The sequence below is a fragment of the Cajanus cajan genome, chromosome 5 (genome assembly GCF_000230855.2).
Source record: "Cajanus cajan strain Asha chromosome 5, NIPB_CcT2T_4, whole genome shotgun sequence".
Classification (NCBI taxonomy): Eukaryota; Viridiplantae; Streptophyta; class Magnoliopsida; order Fabales; family Fabaceae; genus Cajanus; species Cajanus cajan.
Genome location: NC_138521.1, coordinates 63,204,039 through 63,227,381, shown reverse-complemented (window position 1 = coordinate 63,227,381; position 23,343 = coordinate 63,204,039). Strand labels below are relative to the sequence as shown.

General features: G+C 31.4%; 2 protein-coding genes across 3 annotated transcripts; one reads left to right on the top strand and one right to left on the bottom strand.

The window, feature by feature from the left end:
• Window positions 1-422: 422 nt before the first annotated feature.
• On the bottom strand, window positions 423-4,540 carry CRCK3 (calmodulin-binding receptor-like cytoplasmic kinase 3). 2 transcript variants are annotated; one of them, XM_083075631.1, is made up of 8 exons: window positions 4,073-4,539; window positions 3,496-4,005; window positions 3,200-3,415; window positions 2,689-2,948; window positions 2,337-2,502; window positions 2,167-2,256; window positions 1,426-1,724; window positions 423-863 (listed from the first exon to the last, which is right to left on the bottom strand). In XM_083075631.1, the coding sequence occupies exons 2-8, from the start codon at window positions 3,758-3,760 to the stop codon at window positions 654-656; spliced, it is 1,506 nt and encodes a 501-aa protein (XP_082931757.1). In that variant the 5' UTR covers window positions 3,761-4,005; window positions 4,073-4,539; the 3' UTR covers window positions 423-653. The 2 variants fall into 2 exon arrangements, with proteins under 2 accessions (XP_082931757.1, XP_020237200.1); XM_020381611.3 differs by having other exon boundaries at window positions 2,689-2,939; window positions 3,496-4,540.
• An 11,267-nt stretch (window positions 4,541-15,807) lies between these two features.
• On the top strand, window positions 15,808-22,964 carry SPS1F (sucrose phosphate synthase 1F). Its single transcript, XM_020381621.3, has 13 exons — window positions 15,808-16,137; window positions 16,214-16,303; window positions 16,375-16,622; window positions 16,774-16,837; window positions 17,224-17,922; window positions 18,465-18,581; window positions 18,751-18,882; window positions 19,001-19,177; window positions 20,640-20,693; window positions 20,771-20,833; window positions 20,917-21,861; window positions 21,984-22,111; window positions 22,437-22,964. The coding sequence occupies exons 1-13, from the start codon at window positions 15,958-15,960 to the stop codon at window positions 22,714-22,716; spliced, it is 3,177 nt and encodes a 1,058-aa protein (XP_020237210.1). The 5' UTR covers window positions 15,808-15,957; the 3' UTR covers window positions 22,717-22,964.
• Window positions 22,965-23,343: the final 379 nt, after the last annotated feature.

Sequence of the window (23,343 nt, the reverse complement as noted above, 5' to 3'; positions counted from 1 at the left end):
CACCGCATTTTTCCACAACTGTGTTTCTTAATATGGTTGGATGTCAAATATTAAAATTTTGATTAGAAATCCGAAGCTTGAATATTGATGAACTAGCCACATTGTTAGTTGGTTGACCATTCGTCTATGGCTGGAAAGAAATAAAGAAAAATGATATTGTTGTTATTAGTTACAACTGTGCCATTTAACAATTATGTTCTAGAATTCACCCGTTTTTCACCAGTGAATGAACAATCGTCCTATAACATGAAAATTCGCACAATCATAGATAGTCAGAAGCCATTCTCTTGTACCCCTTCAACCTAAAAGAACATATCCATTTTTTACAAAATCCACACATCCATTTTTTACAAAATCCACACTCTACATACACAGAAAAATACTCCAGTCGCAAGACAAGGAAGTTCCTGAGCGTACAAATATTTTGGTCAAAGATTGTTACTTTTATTCAGGTCTTATTTTGTGCGCTAGTTGCAATTGGTTGCCACTTGCTATTTAATGCTCAAACTTGAGAGTAATGATTAATGAGGCAATTTACTGTCGAATAATGAGACACCTTTAGATAGGATGGATAGATAGAGAGAAATCTTTAAAAAAAAAATAAAAAAAAAAAGTAACTTCACAATATCATTATCATCATGAAATAGCACCACTTATTCTCTCCTTGCACTCTTGAGGTAATCTGCCCTTATTGCCCACAATTGCTCGCCCACGGATTTCATGTCAGGTCTATCTGTTCGAACGGGTGCTGCACATTGAAATGCCAAATCAAACATCTTCATCAGAACATCTGCATTTACAGCTTCTTCCATCAAAGGATCTACCAGTTCCACCACACTGCCTTCATTATACTTCCTGAACGCCTGGATACAGATCAAACACATAGACATAGGTTGAGTGCATCAAAATGAAAAGAGATAACAAAGCTTTTGATCTAGCATTGAATTAAGAGAAAATGGAGTATGTACTGATAGTGTTGTTTTTCCACTGTTATTCAATTACAAATTGTCATGTATGGCAAGTTTGTTCATTTTTACAATAATTACTTATAAAGTTTTACCTACCATGATTTCTAATTGATTGACAATGTAAGTTTTTTACACTATTAGTGCATAGAAATTAACCTTTTGAATTAATTACTAAGAGAATTTTATTAACAAACTCAATTTAGACTAAGCAAAAAATACAGGTCGGGACAGCATGATTTCTAGTTCACTAGAGATCTTCAAAGAGAGACCACAAACAGTTTCAAGGTGACATTTTAGCATACTCAGTTTCATGTTTACAGTGGACTTTCATAAAGAGGTCCCATGAAACTATAAGTTAGACCTTAAATGCTGTATCACCTTTTCTAAGCATGTCGAGATTAAATAAACAATTAACACTTGTTGAAAATAAAAATAAAAAATAAAAAATTGAGCTTACCCATCTGAGTGTAACTCGCTCTTCAACAGTTTTCTTCAACTCAACAGGACGGCGGCCAGTCACAATTTCTAGAAGCAAAATTCCAAATGAGTAAACGTCACTCTTGGGAGTGAGTTGGTATGTTTTCATATACTCAGGGTCCAAATAACCAACTGTTCCCTTCACTTTAGTAGAAATGTGTGTTTGATCAGTGTTCACTGGCCCTTGCCTTGCAAATCCAAAATCAGCAACCTTAGCTCGCATGCTTTCTGTCAGAAGAATGTTGGATGATTTCACATCTCGATGGATAATTTGCTTTTCTGTTCCAAGAGAAGGGAAAGGTTAGGATTAGGCATCAAGTTTCAATTGGAAGATCTATATATTTTATTAGACAATAGGGAAATCATGCTGCACGGATATACAAGAAATAAAATAAGTTAAGAACTGAAAACCTAATATTGGGCACATTGTTAGGAATATATGCACATTTTCACCCCTGCATAGAGAAGGTTGATTCCATAGAAACATGCTGAAAAGGTACCAATGGTCACTACTGAGCATTGTGAATAGACTGTTTCAATAAACAAACATCATATAAACCTATTTAAGGCAGTTTTGTATATACTCAAGATTTCAAAGCATCTATTTATAATCTAATTTTGTAAGATGTAGTGTATAGAACAACTGAACAAACTTATAGTTGGTTTGTATGCAATAGAAAATGCAGAAAGTGAACAAAATACATAAAATAGACTCACTGACCAGCATACAGATGCAGATAGGTCAAGCCATGAGCAACATCAATTGCTATTTCAAGGCGCTGATTGAAGTCTAGGATTTTTCCACGTTGACCTGCCAGTAATATTGACATGACAAGAATTAGATTCAATATCCAAAGACAGATGTTGACAGATAACAGTCAATAGTCTTACCATCCAAATGTTCTCTAAGAGTACCATTTGGCACATACTCAGTAATAAGAAGACGTTCGTTTCCTTTGTCAATATAACCTAATAGCTTCACCAGGTTCCGGTGATCAATTTTGGCCAAAAGTTGAACTTCACTGCTGAATTCTGTTCTCAAACTATCAAAATGCTCCTATAAGATTAGCCACATCACACAGAAAAAATAAGTACTTCTACCATTTTTAGTGACACAGGACAGTTAAAGCATTTCATAATACAATGTTGATCTACGATTTTCCTAACAAAACAGAATCCAGAACTTGAGCATTCTGAGGTTAGCTGCAGACTTTTAAACTACATATTAAGAGTTACTTCTTACCTTTTTTGCTCGTTTTACAGCCACAGTCAAGCCATCTTCCAACTTGGCCTTGTAGACAGTTCCAAAACCTCCTTCTCCTATTTGTAATGATTCTGAGAAGTTATGGGTAGCTCTTGTAACTTGGTTCAGATTGAGATGCAATGATTGAAGTCTACTGATTTTTGGAGACGTTGAGTATCTTGCTGGACTAGGTGGCACGCGAAGTGGACTTGCCAGAACCTTATCATTAACGGAAGCTTCAAAGGAGGAAACTGAATCCACTAAAAGATCAAAATTGTTAATTACTTATCCATGTGTAACTGGAATCAAAATCTTGAAAAACAAAAAATAAGGCATATAATAACAATAGAAACTGAAAGTTTTAAGGTAATACAGGAAGAGATTATTTATCAAACTGCATACAAGAAAACCCTTCTTCAAATTCATAACATGAATGCACTTGTCTAGCATGGAAGTCATCCAGACAAAGTCCAAAAAAAGGTGGTAAAAGTTTACATAGACATCAACTTACTTGAAATTGGGTCCTTGGCGAGAACAGTATGAGAAGTTGCTTTCCGTCTCTTGGCAAAGAAACAAGGACAAAGAACAGCACAACATACCAACATAGCTCCCCCTGCATACATACCAACTACCTTGCTTGAAAGAGGCTTGGAATCTTCTTGTGATGTGGATTCACTGTTTAAATCCTTCTGCAAAAGTTTCCTCCCCGCCTTTAAAGGTAAATTCCCTGCAAACATATAAAGCCAATACAAAAGTTAAAAGAAATGCATCACATCATACACAAATCAACATCATATGAGACCATACCAAAAGAGACATCCGTCACACATTTGACACTTCCAAAGTAGTCCTTCACATCACACCCCTTTGCAATATACAATTGAAGAGCTTCACAAAAAGCAACCTTGTTCACTACATTGCCGTTTATGTAGAACAGTTCCTGGCCATGACTAGAATATGAATGTCCCACCCAATCAGTGCCACAATCCCTTGACTGTAACACAACCTCAGAGCCTAAAATTGTCGACAATTGCAGCAATAGCACCAAAAATAAAGCAGTGATAGCCATCATTCTTAACTAAACAGTGCAGTCCAATAGGAAATCATTTCCTTGTAACAACCTGGCGCATAAAACTACCAAACAAAACTACCACAATCCTTCTCAGGCACCATATTCTAGCCTAAAACACAAATCTTCACGGTTCCAAAATATTAACAAAAATAGATTTTTTTTTTTAACTTCTTTGAAATATCCCCCCAGCGATCAATCAAAGAGTTAGCCCAATTCACCAAATTGGGCCACCATGAATCCAATTTCTGCACAAAAAGGGCAAGTTCAGTTTCTGACAGTGAGAACAAAAGATCAACGTAAAAGAGGAGTTGCCTTGGATGAAGTAACAAGAGTTGTGCAGTGTTTCCTCAATTTCTCCAAAACCTCGAACACCCAATCGGACAAAATATCTCAAGGAGCCAGCTGGCTAGGAATCCAAGACTATGGAACTCAATTCAGAATACCCAATTCACAGAAAAGACAAAAGAACAAAACTTTCCACTGAGAACCAAGAAAAAGTGTGAACCTCGGAATCTGGGGTGTGTAAAAGAAGAAAGCTTGGAGCTGAAAGAACGCGAGAAACACAAGAGGCGGCTATGGAAAAATGAAAACAATAATAATAATAAAAAATTAATTGAAGCAAACCCAGTTATACACTTCACAATTGCCCTTTGTAGTAGCAAACTGGGAGATAAGAATCAACATTATTAATCACTATACTAATATCAATCATAGTCTGCACATAGAGAGAGAGAGAGAGAAATAAGCAATGGTGGACTCTGACGTAAAGCCAATTGCCGTCTCTACGTAATATAATCGTATATAAATATTTTTGTTTATTTATTATCTATTATTATTCTATCAATGTTTTGTGTTGTATTTAACACCCGAATATTTGGCTTGTATAATAGTAATTGTTACATGTATTTTTTAACTTTGTGGGATAAAATGCGAAGGTGCCGTGGTTGACCGTGAGCCTCGGAAGTTGGGCGTGGAAAGCTAATTGAATTGCTAGGAAAGTATCTGGAGGGCTTTTTTGTCATTCCCTGATGTATGTGATTTTGAACTTTATAACTTTTAGTAATCTGAAAAGGGTTTTCAGTTTTCACGTGTGATTGAAATTTGAAAGTGGTAATTCAGTTGAGTAGCCTCAGAGTGAAGCTGGTGTTCTTGTTCTCAAGTTATTAAATTGTAGCTATTTATTACATGTTGAATAAGGGGGAATGAAAATTGTGTTAGAGTAAGTTTGTAGGAGACTCAGGATAATTTTATAGACATAAAAAAATATAAGGTTGAATTGAACACGATGGTTGAACTCCAATTGGAATTATCTAAATGAAGAGCATCGTTTTCTTACACGATGCAACAAGTTGGTGTGAGGAGAGAGAGAAATAAGAAGGGAAAGAAAAAACACAAGTCAACGAGAGAGAATGGGTGTTCCATGCAAATACTGGGCTTAATTTCAAGGCCGACAGTCCGAGTAATTTCAAGATACATGATGTGTATTGGGCCGACAGCCCATACCTGAGTTATGCAACGGATCTAATTAAGTGGTCCAGATGTTTAAATACCAATCAATTCAGTCCATACCCGAGTTATGTTCAGATTTTTAACAAATTAAAAAACATGATTGACCAAAAATATCAAATTACTTGGATTTTAATTGTTTATTTTTTTATGTGTTATAATTACATATTGAATATATCAAAATTCTTTTCCCTCAAAATTTACTAACTAAATTTATACTTATAAAAAATAAAATAAAATAAATCACATTATTTCTATTTTTAAATCCTAACCTCACCTGAGTATAAAGTATAAATTTAAGTCTTTCATAAGTTAAATTTTAACGATCTAATTTTTAAATTAAAAAATTTTAATGAATAAATTAAATTTATAAACTTTTATAAAATTATAAAATTATTTGATAAAGTAACTCTCGATATAGAGTAAACACTTATTCTAAGAGTAATTCTCAATATAGTTATTTCACTCAATAACACATTATTTATATTGAATTTTAACAATCTAATTCTTAAATTAAAATTTTTTAATAAATAGATCAAAGTAACTTTACAAAAATTAAAAACTATTTGGTATCATTAAAAAAAAAGTAATAAGTGTTGTTTGAACGTGCTTATGATAATAATTTATTGGCTATTATTTAATAAAGTTAATTAAACAACCCTTAAAATATTATTTCAGTAAAAAAAAAACACTAATATATGTTTGGCATGATATTTTTGCTATTTTTGTTTTAAAATCAAGTTATTCATTTATTTAAATTTTTAAATTCAAGTGAAACAATTAATAATGTTTATGTGTGATTTTATTATATACAAAATATCTTATTTTAGGTGAGTCTACTTATTTTTACTTAAACTCAAACTTAATTAAATGAGTGTATCATGATTTTTTTTTTAATTAAATGAGGTTTTTTTTTAGTAAACACCTAAGTTTATCTCTAAAAGATGGTGGAGGTGGTCAATAAATTTGTGAAAGATTTTGCGGCATATAAGTTCCTAAATTTTAACTCTATTATGCAAGTTAGTCATTATATTATCCTCAACTAAAATTCTGTTAGTTTCTCAAACAATAAAAATTTAAGTGTTAGGTTAACATCTATTTTTTCTCCTAGTTAGTTATTTTCTCTCTTAATTACATAATATGAACTATAATACAAAGTTTTGATACTTTTCTATCAATAACAAATATTTTTCATGTTTAAATATTTCAACCATGAGTATTTTGGTTAAATAGAAGGTGTTGCTGGGTTTCGTAGGATTTTTTATAGTTAAATTTTTTTGTCTCAATTATCCTTAATCTATTCATCTGTCATGTTTACAGGTTTAGGATTGTAAATTCTAAATTATTAAATTTGAAATTTAGTAAAATGAGTGATCATTCCAAAATATCTCAAGTAAGGATGTGTTGATCGAATATAAATATTTTTTCTATATATATATATATATATATATATATATATATATTTAACGAATCACAAAATTCTTATAGTAATAATGAAAAAGAACTTAGTAGAACGAGTGTGGGTGAAAATAAACAAATTATTTAATTGTTAAATTATTTCTAATCAAATAAAAAATTAAATTAATATTATCAGGTGTTTAAATTTATTTAATTTATAACTATTGTATATAAACTAAGAAAAATAATACATATAAATTTGATAATTAACGAAACATTAAAAAAATTAATTTATATAAGAAAAATAAAATTAAAAAACCCAAATAATAATAAAAGAAATCTTAAAAAAATGAATCTTTCAGTTTTAGTATTTTGCATAAATGAAATTGGTTCTTCACTGAGATGAGACGAACCCATGTTATGATTATTGAGAAAAGTGTTTGTTACGGTTATCTAGAATAAAAAGATGGATATATTTTAGATTTGTTTTACAATGCCCCGTGAATCCATTTTGGTGTAAAGTTGAGTTTTGTGACATATGTGCCTAATAAATATCGGGAGGATGTTGGAGCAAATATGATATATCATCACATGTTTTCTTCACCACAAAACCCTTTTCACATGCACCACTAGGGCAGGGGACAACGGACAACCCTACACGTGTAATATGCACCTTCACTTTATCACCCAATCCTAAGCCTACAATTCCTTCATCACCTCCAAAATATTTATATCTATATAATTATACACATTTTCAGTTTTATTTAAGATAAAAATTGATAGAATTTAATATCTTTTTTATTTATTTCACTCTATTTTGATTTTGATCCATCAAATCATACAAAGAAGGATTTGCCTTTGTCTGTGGTGGCCGGTGGGTATAGATTCCTATTCCATTTTCCTTACCTAGTTTATTCCTGGGTCCCAAACACAATTGATTCGGTATTGGATTTTAGTCTTAAAAAACATATAACAATAATTATATTTATCAGAACTACAAAAATTGTAAAGATAATAATATTTGAGTCATATTTTATTTTATATACCGTTTATTATAGAAATAACAACCTTTTGTTATTTTAAGACAAATATTCTATTTATTTAAAGATAAGGATATCATTGCTTCTTAAATAAAAGTATTATATATAAATTATACTAAAATATCTCATAAAATTAATCTTACAAAATAAATCATCAAAATTTACATTTTTTAATATCAAAATATTTAAGTGGAAAAATCTCAATCAAATAGAATCATATTTTAATATACTCTTTAAAAATTATAGTTATCGTGATTGAATATCACAAAATTTTTATATTAAAAAAATTCTTGATGAGTACTGCAATTTTTTTATTAAAATATTTAAAATCCTAAATCAATATACGCGCATATGGTTGATTTTGATCCGATGCATCTTTTAAGTATAAGGAGAAAACATGTTTCCAAACAAATTCTGATTCGTCAAGCTAATTAATTTGATAGTAGGTGTGTTGGGAACCAAGTTCAACAACTGTAGGGAATAAAATTATATTTTTAATATTAAGGATCAAATTAATTAAATATGTCAGTTTTATAAATCAAATTAATGCATGGATGAAATCAACGTTTTATTCATAAACTTTCACATAAATTATATATATATATATATAAACCAAGAAATAATTTATGTTGAATATCAAGACTAACCACTTTCAAAATTTGACAAACATTTAAGGGGAAGTTGGAGTTCAAAAAAACAACATATATAACATTAATATAAGTAATATGGATCATGTCTTATTGTTAACAATATCAACATTAACATCAAGACATATCTAAAACTATAACATCACAACACAACTAACACTATCAATATGAACAACTCGATCTATTACAACATTAGATCAACTTGAACATCTCTACAACAATACAATTTTTTCATTACAACAACATAGTACATACAACTAGCAATTACATGTGTCATTTTAACTAGACGATCTCTTATAACACAGGATGAGCAATTTAAATGACTTTACCTTACCAAACCAACAACACAGAGTGGTCTTTCTGGGTTTGTTAGATCAACAACAAATTGAATATCAATTCACAATACGAAAACTTGATTTCTTGGATGTCATCACTTAAACTATAAAGTCTAGTACTATTGTCAAAATATAACAGTTTGGATATGAGTCTTGCTCTTATATTGTGGTCGTTTTATAAATGTATGTCTCAATCTTGTCCACATATGTTCTCACACTTGATGTCATTTAAATCACGTATAGAGCCATTTCAACTTAAGATGAGTCTCTCTCTTCATACTCGACGCCACCAATTTTGTGCCCAACATGACAAGACAAAGAGCCTCATGTTGAAATTGCACCTGACGTAATGAGCATTTTGCACCAAAGCAGAACACAAATCTACCTTTCCATTCACCTAAAAATCCAGTAAAATCAACGTACAACACAAGAATACACTCATGCATACTATATAATACTCAATTTCAGCACCATATCAAACATGCAAGTTAAAATTCATCCAAATCATCAAGCTTTTCATCATGCTTCTCACCACACCAAAACCCCAATTTGACATTCACTCCACACCAAATTAGGCAACATAACCACAATTTCCATGGATACAACAAAATTTCAATTGCATACTTCAACAAACAACTTCTTCAAAACACAAATTTCTAGCTCCCCTTACCTCGAAGGTGAAGTGAATCAAGAAAGGAGAAAAACAAGACTTCACATATTTCACAACACTATTTTGAATGGATCAACAACTTGATTCAAGGCTCATACTGACCTAAATCAACAAACAACATTACAAGAATGAGATTCAAGAAGAAGAATCACCCAACTAGAGAAGGTTTAAAGGAGAATGAAACTCACAGACCATAACACTTCTCTCTAAACTTCCTCTCTCTAAGTTTCTAAATAACTAAATTTATGACGCTCAATTATAAATATAAAAAAACCTTATATACTAACTCTCTTAAGGTCAAATTGGATCTTTTTACCAAGAGAAACTCTCAAATTACTAAAACTTATAAGGAATTTTCAGATTTTAGAGTTTCTCAACACAAAGCAATAATCTACACAACAATAAATAATTGATTAAAACAACAACATTCTACAACTCACAATGTTACAAAAATTACTTGATACCTTTTTCATATAAATAAAAATAAGTATAATACATGTTTTTCAAAATATAATAATACAAATAATTTGATTACTTTTAACAATTGTGAAATTTTAACAAAATTTAACATAAATATTTAAAATAATATAAAATTATTATTGAACAGTTAGATCAATAAAAAATTATATTTAAAAAATATTATTAAAAAGAATCTCATAAAAGGATTAAAATTATTATTATTATTATAAAAATAAAAAGGTTAACAAAGTCTGGAAACATAGATATTATTGTCATATTTTGAAATTTTATAAAAAAAAAACAATTAACAATGCATTATTATATTATATTTCAAGTTTTTCCTTCTACACATTTATGATGATTTTAGTTTTTTAAAATACTTTAGTTGTATGATAAAAGCATATTTGTGTTTAGAATATCTTCTCTAAACATATACCTATAATAAAGCATCTGGTAACCTAACATACACAAAAGAAATAATATTTACCAATATATGTACCGTCAAATATTAAGTAAACCAGTTGGATAAGTTGATCAATTATACGATTGTTTAATAAAGTTGTATTCTAATAATTGAGATCATATTCTATAATCCGTGTTGTGTACTTCAAAAAACGATTTCCACCGTTCAATGCAGGGGTGGTTAAGTATTTTCAAATCAGCAAACAAAAAATAAAGTATTTTCAATATGATATCGTTTTGGACTTGTAGGGGAAAATGACCCGTACCCACAATATTATAGTTATTAATTTATTATTACTGAAAAAAGATAATAATAATTCAGCGGTTGAGTGCAATCTTATATAATTATTACCCTGAAGATGAGGGAATTCGTAATTCTATATTTTATTTAAAATTTAAAAATAAAATAAAAAATTAATGTTAAGTATTAAAATAGATGGTTAATAATAATGTTGAGAAGAATAATTTTAATGTAATTAAAGTCTAGAAAATGACTAATTTTTAATGAAGTTGATAGAGATTCCTATCAATATCATAATATAAAAAAAGGTGATTAATAATGTATAAATTTGAGTGATTATAATCTTATAGGTATTAATTTATTTAAGTGTTGAAAATAAAAATAGCTTTCAATATTATTATTTATTATTTAAATTTTTAAATATAAAATTATATAAAAATACAAAAAGACAAAAAATGATAAATTAATACATCTTCTTTATATATAATTTATATATAAGTATAGATTATTATTATTATTATTATATACATATTTTTGACATAATCAGCAAGTATCTCACATTTTTATTTGGTATTGAACTAATCTTTTTCCTATTAAAATAAATCATTTAGGATTAAAATGGTATTTTTAATTAATTTAATTTTTAAATTTTGAATCTAATTTTAATCCTTAATTAAATAATATAAATGTCAAATTACTTGTCACAATGACTTTCAATTATTTTATGAGTACTTTAAAGATAGAGGGAGATGAGTTAGTATACATAATAATTCTTGATTTTAAAAATGTTAAGATTATGTTCCGACTTATTTTAAGTTTAAAAGTTACTTAAAAATTTAGTTAAATATAAGTGTTTCATTAGAAAAGTATAAGTTGCTTGATAAATTTTATTTTTATTAGTTTTAGGTTCCTTTTAAGTTAAAAGTTGTCTGATAAAAAAATAATTTATCACTTATATTAATTAGATGATAAGTATGAATTAATATTAGTTAGACAAATTTATATATAAGTTATCAATATTTAAAATCTTCTATTTTAGCGTTGAGTATAATTTTTAAAAGATAAAAGATTTTTTAATATAATTTAATCATGTCAATTATTTTAAATTTATTTTAAGGATTCAATTTAAATAAAAATTATTTCAAGAATTAAAAAATATTTATAAATTAAAAATTCTAAAAAAACTGAAATATGAATTAAATATAAAGAATGAAAATTATAAATATATATATATAATTATTTAATTATATTATAATTTTTTTTAAATAATCATGATATTAGTCATCATTTGGGACTATAAGTACACACAAGATAGGTATTCCTCTAACATAATATCGTGTCCACACACAAAATAAGTATTCCCAAACATCATTTATTTCATATCCAATGTCATGATTTGAATCATGTACATCTTAATTAAGCGATATAAATCACTATCATTTATGTTAACTATCATTGGTTTGTAATTTTTTTTTATCTATCGAAATGATAATGATGACAATAATTTTCAAACTTAAGATTCTGTTTATTAATGCATATTACGTTAATTCCCATTACTAAACTAATTCTAATGGTTTGTTACTTTATAATTTATTCATTATTATTTTGTTAATTCATATAAAGGTTTTAAATTAAATTTTTAACTAATAAAAATAAATTTAAATAAGATATTTTTATGTTTAATATTATTAAAGTAGCTAGAATTGTTTTTTGTACACAACACATTTTTAATTGATTAAAAGAAAATACTATTTAAAAATTCATCATACTAAATTCCATACTTTTCCTTCAACATTTATTTGTTTATTTATTTAGTAATTTCAAATATTCATTAGCAAAACTTTTATTGAGATGATTAACAGTTTAACATTGCAGAAAATATTTGCACTTACGAGTATCAATTGTGTCTTCTGTTCTCCCAGTTTTTTTTTTATTTTGTATTTTTAATTCTTCAATAATTAACTTTAAATACTTATTATTTATTATTATTAACCTTACAGAAAGCAATCACACTGGAAGTGTGCCAAGTGTCTGCTACTCTTCCAATTTTTTGTTTGTTTATATTTATGCTATATAATAACCACCGAAACATCGACTCCTTCGAGTTTGATAAGCGAGGGATTAATATGAAAACGACAACCCAATTTAAAATTAAAAAGTTAAAATCCTTGGGTCAGTCTAATGTAAAATATTAGTAGTTTACACGAGTGATTAATTCCATTATCATTCTTATCGTCATACACATGTAAAAAGATAATTATTTGATGAATAATGTTTAAATTAAACTATCAATTTTAAATAATTCATACACACAAATTTATGTAATCTTTATATTAATTATACACATTTTAATATTCTAAGAATTATATCATTCAAATTTTTGACCGACCAAATTAAATTGTCATAATCTCTTTGTATTAGTACTCAAGATTATGAAAAAATATATCATCTAAGTCTTCGATTTATTGAACTAAATCGTAATAATTTTTTCACGCTTCAGTGTTCTAGTTAATTAATGAGTAATGTATTATCCAACTAAACCAAGATCAAATCATCATAATCTTTCTTTGTTTTATTGCTCGAGGCCGAGGAATATATTGTCTAAATTTTCAGTGAACTGAACCACTTTCTCTAATCTTCCAACTCATAGGCCTTAATTAAGGAGATTCACATTTGATAAGTTACGAGTCTCGTGAGCATATATAGTATACTTAATAAACTAAGCTGAAGAACAATCGTCTTAACCCTTACACGAGTTGAGACTTGGGAGTCAATGACACCTTGATTTGTGAGATCATCCTTGATAATGGTAATAAAGTCAAAATTTATAAACTTATCTCTCCGAAATTTGAGACACAAATATGCAAATCAATGAGTTTCAAAATTAGGACAAATAAATCTTTTACAATTTTTGAATGTTATAGTCTTAAACAATTATTAGAGTTTTATAGAGGTATTACTTTGCACATGCACAAATATAATTACAACTTACTTCTTTTAGTTGAAATTTCGAATATAAAATATAAATTGAAAACCTAATTAAGGACACTTACTACTCTTTAATGGGTTCGTTTTAAATTTTCAACGATCAGGAATATTGTGTTGCATAACTATTTTCCTAATTTTAACGTATTAAGAATTTGATTTAAAGTAAATTTTAAGGTAATGCTTATTAGATATCATCTGTACAAAAAAAAAAAAAAAGAGAAGATAACATTAATTAAAACAAGGTGTTGTTTGCAAGTTACAATAAATATTTAAATAAATAAAAAAGACCTGTATTTCGGTGGGTGGTAGCTTGGAATGCCAAATAGCATTTTTGTTGTAAGCAAAGAAAGAAAATTAAATAAAATTCTATAAAATGCAATATATATATATTACCATGTATTGATAAGAACATCTATCAACTTTGTCGGATTCTAGTCTCTCTTATTCAAGCTTGAAACTTTGAAGTTTAAGGGTTAATCACGGTATTAATAAAATAAATGAATGTTGATTAAACATATTTTTATATAAAATAACTATTATAATTTATATGTAAAATAGTTAAGTATATAGAATAAATACTTATTCTATACAATGCACGTGTTAAAATGCTAATTAATTAACAATTATTTTAAATATAATTTTTAAGCTCTCCATCTAATAATAAGTCTCTTATTAAAAAAGTTTAAAAATAAATGTTATGTTAACTTTTTAATATAGTATAATTACTTGTTTTTTCATTTATATCCCTAATAATGTTATTTATAAAGTGGCTGTTATGTTTCATTATTTATAGTGAAAAAGATTAATCATAAGATTAATTTTGTAAAATTATTAATCATTTTTATTTATTAATTACTCTCTCCACCACGTAATAAATGTCATATTTGAAAAAAAAAAGGTTCATAAATAAGTGTTGTATTAGTTATTCAATATCGTATTAATTGTCTCTTTTCATATATATCTCTCATGATATTGTTTAGAGAAATGGTTATTGTGTTGTATTGTTATGAGTAAAAAAAAATTTAAGATTAATTTTGTAAAATCACTATTATATTTTATTTATTTATTAGATTTTTCTTTGTCTATGAAAAATAATTTAGGACGACACTTGTTATGAGATTTAGGGAGTATAGTATAAGAAGAAAAAACAAGTATAAAAATAAATGTCATTTTAGTTTTTTAATATAATATTAATTACTTATTTTATGATAAAAAAATACTTATTTTTTATTTAATAATATTATTTAAAAGTAATTATTATGTATTATTATTTAAAAAATACTTAATAATATTATTTAAAAGTAATTATTATGTATTATTATTCATAATAATAAAAAATTAATTATAAGATTAATTTTGTAAAATTATTATTTACTTTCATGTACTACTTTCATTCCTATATATAAGATTCAATAGCTTAATTTACCAAGATTTAGAAAAGTAGCTCATTTCATTAAAAACAATAAGTTTGTCTTATATTATATATATATATATATATATATATATATATATTCTTTTTTAAAACTATTTTTATACTACTTTTTTTTAATTAACACTCACATATGTTGTAACCAATTAGAGTGTATGTTGTATGTTATTTCTCTTTCTTAATTAATACTTATTTTTTTATAACTAATTAGAGTGCTTTTTTTTATAACTAACTCCATATCTAACATAAAATCAATCAAGTCAATTCAGGGAAGGCCAGTATTAGTTTGACCCAAGATTGATTTGATCCCCTGTAATCAAATACTAAATCCTATTTTGAATAATTAAGGTTATACAAAACATGATATTCAAATAATGAGTTACATTCTATAAAATCCCAAAAACTATCTAGACTTATAAATCTATAATAATAAAATATAAAAACTTAAACCCTAAAATAAAGAGGATAAAATACATTTTTGAATATTATGATTTTAGTTGAATGACTAAATTAACTCTAGTATATATTTTCATATTAAAACACAAACAAGTATAATATTTATATATCGGACACTTTTAATGAGATGAAGAAAGTAAGTTAATTTTTTAATATATGTAAAATAACTTAGGGCATTAATGAAAAGAGTAATTATTATAAAATAGAACTTTTAACTTAAATGAAAGTATTAAATTGTGGTAATAGTAAGAGATGTATGGGTAAGTGGTAAGCAGAAGAAATAAAGGAGATGTAAGAAAGTAGTAGTCCATGTAAGAGTTGAGAAAGGGCGAGGATTGGTCGTGGGTCCCATCCGATGGATGGCAGGACTTGTTAGGACCAAAAGGAAACGAATCGAAAATGAGTAAAAAGAAAAGCAAAAGACATAGTTAACCGCTTAAAGGCCCCGTCCCGCAAACACACTCCAGAGTCCAGACTCCTCTGGGCGAATATTCGTTCCATACGAATACTCTCTTTAAAAGCAGCAGCAGCAGCATCAGCAGCATCAGCAGGTAGAGAGTAAATAAATGGCAGGAAACGATTGGCTCAACAGCTACCTGGAGGCCATACTCGACGTTGGGCCTGGCCTCGACGATGCCAAGTCCTCTCTGCTTCTCAGAGAGCGAGGCAGGTTCAGCCCTACTCGCTACTTCGTCGAAGAGGTCATCGGCTTCGATGAGACCGATCTCTATCGCTCCTGGGTTCGGGTAATCTTTCTCTCTCACTCTCATTCCTTTCCACTCGTTTAATCGATTGCATGATTTCATCACTTCCCTATTCTAGGCTTCCTCCACCAGGAGCCCTCAGGAGAGGAACACCAGGTTGGAGAACATGTGCTGGCGGATTTGGAACCTCGCTCGTCAGAAGAAGCAGGTTCGCTTCTCTACTCACATCTCTCGATTATCACTTATAGATTGTGTTTCTCATGTCATGGATTTGAGTAGCTGGAGAGCGAGACGGCGCAGAGAATCAACAAGCGTCGCCTGGAGCGCGAGCGAGGCCGCAGGGAAGCCACCGCGGATATGTCCGAGGACTTGTCGGAAGGCGAGAAGGGAGATCCGCCCAGTGACGTGTCGGCTCACGGCGGCGATGCCGCCAATAGAGCCAGGCTGCCTAGGATCAGCTCCGCCGATGCCATGGAGACTTGGGCCAACAGTCAGAAAGGGAAGAAGCTCTACATTGTGCTCATAAGGTATCATCCTTCACCTCCTTCGCTTTTTTACTATTGCATAATTGAACCGAGCTTTGTTGAATGATGATGATCAGATTAATGTTTCTAGTTACTCTGTTAGTTTCTTGATTTTGTTACTCTTGAATTAAACAAAGAGTATGTATATCTGCAGCCTTCATGGTCTGATTCGAGGTGAGAATATGGAGCTAGGACGTGATTCTGATACTGGTGGTCAGGTAACACTTTCGTTTTGAGTAAACACTCACTATGATCCCTAATTTTGAAAAGCGTTGTTATATTGCTCCTTGAAACTAAAAAATTGTCATTCAAGTCCCTAGAATGTCGAATAAGTCCTTATATTTAACTACTTATTGTCATTTTGATCTCTAAATATATATTAACATTATCATTTTAGTCATTTTTGTTTTAGTTTTGCACTACTATGATTGTAAATTTGCACTTCCAGAGATGTTTTTAACAATTTCTTAGTTTTAGAGACTAATATAATAGCGCTTTCCATATTCAAAGGCCAATTTGGGTGTTTACGTTTTGTATTAAGATTCTCTTTGTTTTTTCCTCTGCCAGTGTGTGGGGAACTAAAATGTGTGTTTCTGCTGAATAGGTTAAGTATGTGGTGGAGCTTGCAAGGGCGTTGGGGTCAATGCCTGGAGTTTATAGGGTTGATTTGCTGACTAGACAAGTGTCAGCACCGGATGTGGATTGGAGTTATGGGGAGCCGACAGAAATGTTGACTCCAAGAGATGCAGATCATTTTGGAGATGACATGGGAGAGAGCAGTGGTTCTTACATCATTCGTATTCCCTTCGGTCCAAAAGATAAATATATTCCCAAAGAGCTTCTGTGGCCTTACATTCCTGAGTTTGTTGATGGAGCGCTTAACCACATTATACAGATGTCAAAGTCTCTTGGGGAACAGATTGGCAGTGGACATGCTATTTGGCCTGTTGCAATCCACGGACATTATGCAGATGCAGGTGACTCTGCTGCGCTTCTATCTGGCGCGTTAAATGTTCCCATGCTCTTTACTGGCCACTCGCTCGGTCGAGATAAGTTGGAACAACTTCTAAAGCAAGGTCGACTATCGAAGGATGAAATAAACGCAACTTACAAGATTATGCGTAGGATAGAAGCTGAGGAATTAGCCCTTGATGGTTCTGAAATAGTCATAACAAGCACTAGACAGGAAATAGAAGAACAATGGCGTTTGTATGATGGTTTTGATCCAGTATTGGAGCGTAAAATTCGAGCAAGGATCAGGCGTAATGTTAGTTGCTATGGGAGATTCATGCCTCGCATGGCAGTAAGTACTGGATCGAAATTAAACTCTCTAGCTACATCTTAGTGACCTTTCTTGTCCATGATTTTGAGTTATAGATTTCAGGTGGCTAGAGTTAAAATTTCAAGTTTATATACCTTGCATCAAGATATAGCAAGTTCATTTTTCTATCTTGGTGACTGATTTGAGCCTGTTTTGTTTAACCTCACTCCTAATGAAAAACGTCTTGCTGCTTGCTAAATTTGTATTTGATAGGGTCATATATGAGGATATGCTGTGTTTTTCTTGTCACGTGATTTCTTGTTTTAACTTGGGATGAGACACGAAGTTTTGTTTTCCATATTTGTACTCATATGGCTTATTAGTTTGTCCAGAAAATAAAAACCTTGGTGTTGTGTGTATAACAGAAAACTCAGACATGGAGTAACTTTTAGTTTGCATGGTACCTCTTGATAACAGCAGCTATTGTGGAGTCCTTTTCCTGATGCGAATTTCTTTTAGTAATATTTCATTGCTAGTGGTATGTCATGTAAAACTAGATGTTATAATCTCATTTCACTTTGCAGACAATTCCACCTGGTATGGAGTTCCATCATATTGTTCCACAAGATGGTGATATAGAAGGTGAACCAGAAGGGAATTTGGACCATCCTGCCCCCCAAGATCCACCTATTTGGTCCGAGGTTATAAATATGTCTTCTGCCTTTCTTTAATGTTTTCTGAATAATTATCCAGTTCAATGCTTTCGTTTTTATCATTGATTAGGTTAGATGTGTATTGACTAGCAAGTGCTGCCCGTAATTTAATATATTAAATGGAATTTAATGCCAATTTAAACTTTGTGATTGCTAGATAATGCGCTTCTTTACCAACCCTCGCAAGCCTATGATACTTGCCCTTGCTAGACCGGATCCCAAAAAGAACATCACAACTTTGGTAAAAGCATTTGGAGAATGTCGACCTCTGCGAGAGCTTGCCAACCTTGTACGAAACTATGAATGATCAGCCTGCACTTTTTGAGTATCATCTGTGCCTGATTTTCCGGTCATCTGATTTGTTTTGCTTGACTGATCAATTATTTATCCCTCCATTGGCTTTTCAGACATTAATTATGGGTAACCGAGATGGAATTGATGAGATGTCAAGCACAAGTGCTTCCGTTCTTCTCTCGGTACTTAAGCTGATTGACAAGTATGATCTGTATGGGCAAGTGGCATATCCTAAACATCACAAACAATCTGATGTTCCTGACATATATCGTCTGGCTGCAAAGACAAAGGTAACTTCATCTGTTTGATCGGAATACATGAGGATCTGTCAATTTAAACTTAAAATAGATTAGAAGAAAATTGATATAACTGAATACATTTTTTAAGCATAGTTGTTGAATTGTGATTTTTATTTATTTATTTATTTTTAGAATTGTTTGTTAAATCTTTTAATTGTGAATTGTGAACCATAACTTATCATACGATTACAAACACTTTAACGAAGAACTTCAACACACACGGTTCAACACCTAAAACATTAAGGGGGAGGGTTCCCAAGTATTTGGGTGCTTATCAACTGATAAAATCCTTAGAAGAACCAAACCACAAAAGCTAATTGTTGTAGTTGGAGAGCTCAAGACTTAGTAAACTCCACACTAGAATCCCATACTTCCAATGTGGGACTCAAGTCCCATATCTTCCATTGGATCCTAACATCCCACCATGCTTTGCAACCCTGGTGCTTACACAAGCTGGCTGTGCACTAACCCTTTAACTAGTTCAAGGCGAACATTGCAATGTTGGCATCATCACCCGTGCAACTCAGAGATATAGTGAAAGGTTTGATACCAATTGATAAGAACCTTGGGAGAAGCATACCACAGAAGTTAGTTGTTGTAATCAGAGTCTCCAAAGCCTTATAAACCCCACACTACAATCCCATACTTCCAATGTGGAACTCAAGTCCTTATAAACCCTACACCTTGCAATTGGATTCTAACAAAACCATTCTAAGACATCACCTTTCCTTCTCTTCTTCACCTTGGGACTTAGGAGCCACCTAAAAAGTGACTGCATAATGCCCATGCTTGAGACGAACAAAAATAGAGTAATTATATAGCTAGATAAAGTATGTATATGAACGAGCAAATGTGCGAAACCTCTGATTTAAAGGAATGAAAACAAAGCAATAGAACAACCAAATAGGGTACGTACTGCTATGTAGAATAGGTGTTTGATCTTGATGCCCATGTTTTAGAAGAGTGAAAATGAAGCAATGGAATAATCAAACAGGGTGTTGTCAGCAATGCTCCTGGTTCCTTTTCATTCAAGATTGTAAGCATCTTTGATTGATTGCATGATTCATATCAATGATATGAAATTTCAGGAGTTAAAAATCATCTGCAATGCATATCAATCCTATCAGATCATGCAAATTGAATTGCAAATTGTGATTCTACCAAGGGTAGCTGCGTACATGGACCCCCCTCCCCTTCTCTCTTTGTTTCTTCACTCATTTGTTCATATGAGACATTCACAAGTGTCTTGTGTGAATGCATCCTCTACCTCCTCTACCCGTCATGTGAAAATGCACTCTTATATATATTTATCCTGATATAATAGTTTGGTGAGAATGCACTTGTGTCAGCCAATCTATATATTTTTAACATATCTTGTTCAATTCTCTTTCCTAGAATCCTATGCAAACTATGTTGTCATTTTACATTTCATTCAGATACAATATCTATGCAGGGTGTTTTCATTAATCCAGCTTTCATCGAGCCATTTGGTCTTACCTTAATTGAGGTGATCTTCTCAATCTCGAACTATTATTATTGGTAATTTATTTTTGGAGATGTAAAACTTGTGAGTTTGTTGAACAGGCAGCTGCTCATGGTTTGCCAATGGTTGCTACTAGAAATGGAGGTCCTGTTGATATTCATAGGGTATGCCTACTGATTAGTGGTTATGTATTGATTTGAAAAGGTTCCCTTGGGAAATTTCCATACCTGATTTGTGGCTAATACAGGTACTTGACAATGGTCTGCTCATAGATCCTCATGATCAGCACTCTATTGCAGATGCTCTTTTGAAGCTTGTTAGCAACAAGCAACTTTGGGCAAAATGTAGACAGAATGGGTTGAAGAATATTCATTTATTTTCGTGGCCTGAGCACTGTAAAACTTACCTGTCTAAAATAGCTACTTGCAAACCAAGGCATCCACAATGGCAGCGAAGTGAGGATGGAGGTGAAAGTTCAGAATCAGAATCACCTGGTGATTCCTTGAGAGATATACAGGACTTGTCTTTAAACCTGAAGTTTTCATTGGATGGAGAGAAGAGTGGGGGTAGTGGAAATGACAATTCTATGGATTCTGATGGAAATGCTGCTGATAGAAGTGCAAAACTAGAGAATGCTGTTTTATCATGGTCAAAGGGCATCTCTAAGGACATACGCAGGGGTGGGGCTACAGATAAATCAGATCAAAATCCAAATGCTGGTAAATTTCCCCCATTAAGGAGAAGAAAACATCTCTTTGTCATTGCCGTGGATTGTGATACTACTTCAGGTCTTCTTGAAACTATTAAAGACATCTTCGAGTCTGCTGGAAAGGATAGGACTGAGGGCTCTGTAGGGTTCATATTATCAACATCATTAACAATATCCGAGATACAGTCATTTCTAAGCTCAGGTGGCTTGAGTCCCGTTGATTTTGATGCTTATATTTGCAACAGTGGCAGTGATCTCTACTATCCATCCCTTAATCCAGAAGATCGTCCATTTGTGGTTGACTTGTATTACCACTCACACATTGAATACCGTTGGGGCGGAGAAGGGTTGAGGAAGACTTTAGTGCGTTGGGCTGATTCAATCACTGATAAGAGGGGTGAGAAAGATGAACAAATTGTGTGTCCTGCTGAACAGCTTTCTACCGACTACTGTTATGCTTTCAAAGTGCGAAAGCCAGGAATGGTAATTTTTCATTCTACTTTATGATTTTGTATTTAAAACCATTTCTGGTTATTAAGAGTCTGCTTTGAATTTTTTTTTTTCCTTTCCTGATTCACTTGAATTTTAATATTTTATTTTTGCAGGCTCTCCCCGTGAAGGAGCTTCGTAAGTTATTGAGGATCCAAGCTCTGCGCTGCCATCCTATATATTGTCAAAATGGGACAAGACTGAATGTAATTCCAGTGCTGGCATCTCGTTCCCAAGCCCTCAGGTATTGTTGAATCATCATTCCAAAATGTCCATCATGCCAAAAGCTAGTATGTTGCATCTTGTTGTATACATTGGCGTCTCCTGTTTTCTCTTCTTTGGGATGGAGGGGTGAGGACTAAGTAGGCGGACAGTTATTGCATTTCTTTCTGACATTCTTGTATGAAATTATGCTATGTCTGCAAATGTGCTAGAACGACAGAAGCAAGTTATCTAAATGAACTACTTTCTTTTCTCTTACGTGATTTCCTCTATTGGACCACTATGACTCTTGATAATGTTATGTTACTTATTGTGACCTCTGATGACTGAATGTGCTTTTCCTTCAGATACCTGTATGTTCGATGGGGTTTTGAACTGTCAAAGATGGTAGTGTTCGTTGGAGAATGTGGAGACACGGATTACGAAGGACTTCTTGGTGGAATACACAAAAGTGTGATACTGAAGGGAGTGGGAAGCAGTGCAATCAGTCAACTCCATAACAACAGAAGCTACCCTCTTTCAGATGTCATGCCTTTAGACAGCCCCAACATTATCGAGGCAACCGAGGGTAGTAGCGGTGCTGATATCCAGGCTTTGATTGAAAAAGTGGGATACCTCACGGGATGAAAAATGAAAATCATTTTAGTTAATATATGCCTCTTCGTGTGTGTCTGCTGTGAAACCTACTTCTAAGGGAACATATTATCTGACATTTATCGTCAATGTTCATAAAGCTTTTTTCCTCCTCTCTCTTCTTTATATCATCACTCTCTTCGTCACAACCTCCTCAAGATACATATTTCCTCTCGTTCCCCTTATCTCCTTGTTGGTTCTGTATCTACATGTTACATTTTTAATAAAGGCCAGTTCCCATCTCTCGTGCCTTGTTTCTTTTTGTCAATATTATGCCAACCTCTTGTGATTCGTGGTCACAATCTTGCTTGAAGACAAAACAAATATCCTCATTTGTCTTATATTCAACAGTCAACATACACTTTTTTACCTTTCACTTGTCCAGTTATGCTATTATAGTACCGCAAACCTATAAAAATAGTACAAAGTCAAAAACAAAGAAGATTCAAGAACCAAGAACAAAGGAGATTCAATTCGGCTCAGTAATGATCATCGTGCATCGTGCATCGTGGCCCTTGCGAATCATAACGAAACCAGATGGTTTCTACTCGAAAAAGGTCTTATGCCTTGAATGTCAAGTACATCTTTTTTTATCTTGTGGCACACTTGGTTGCTAATTTA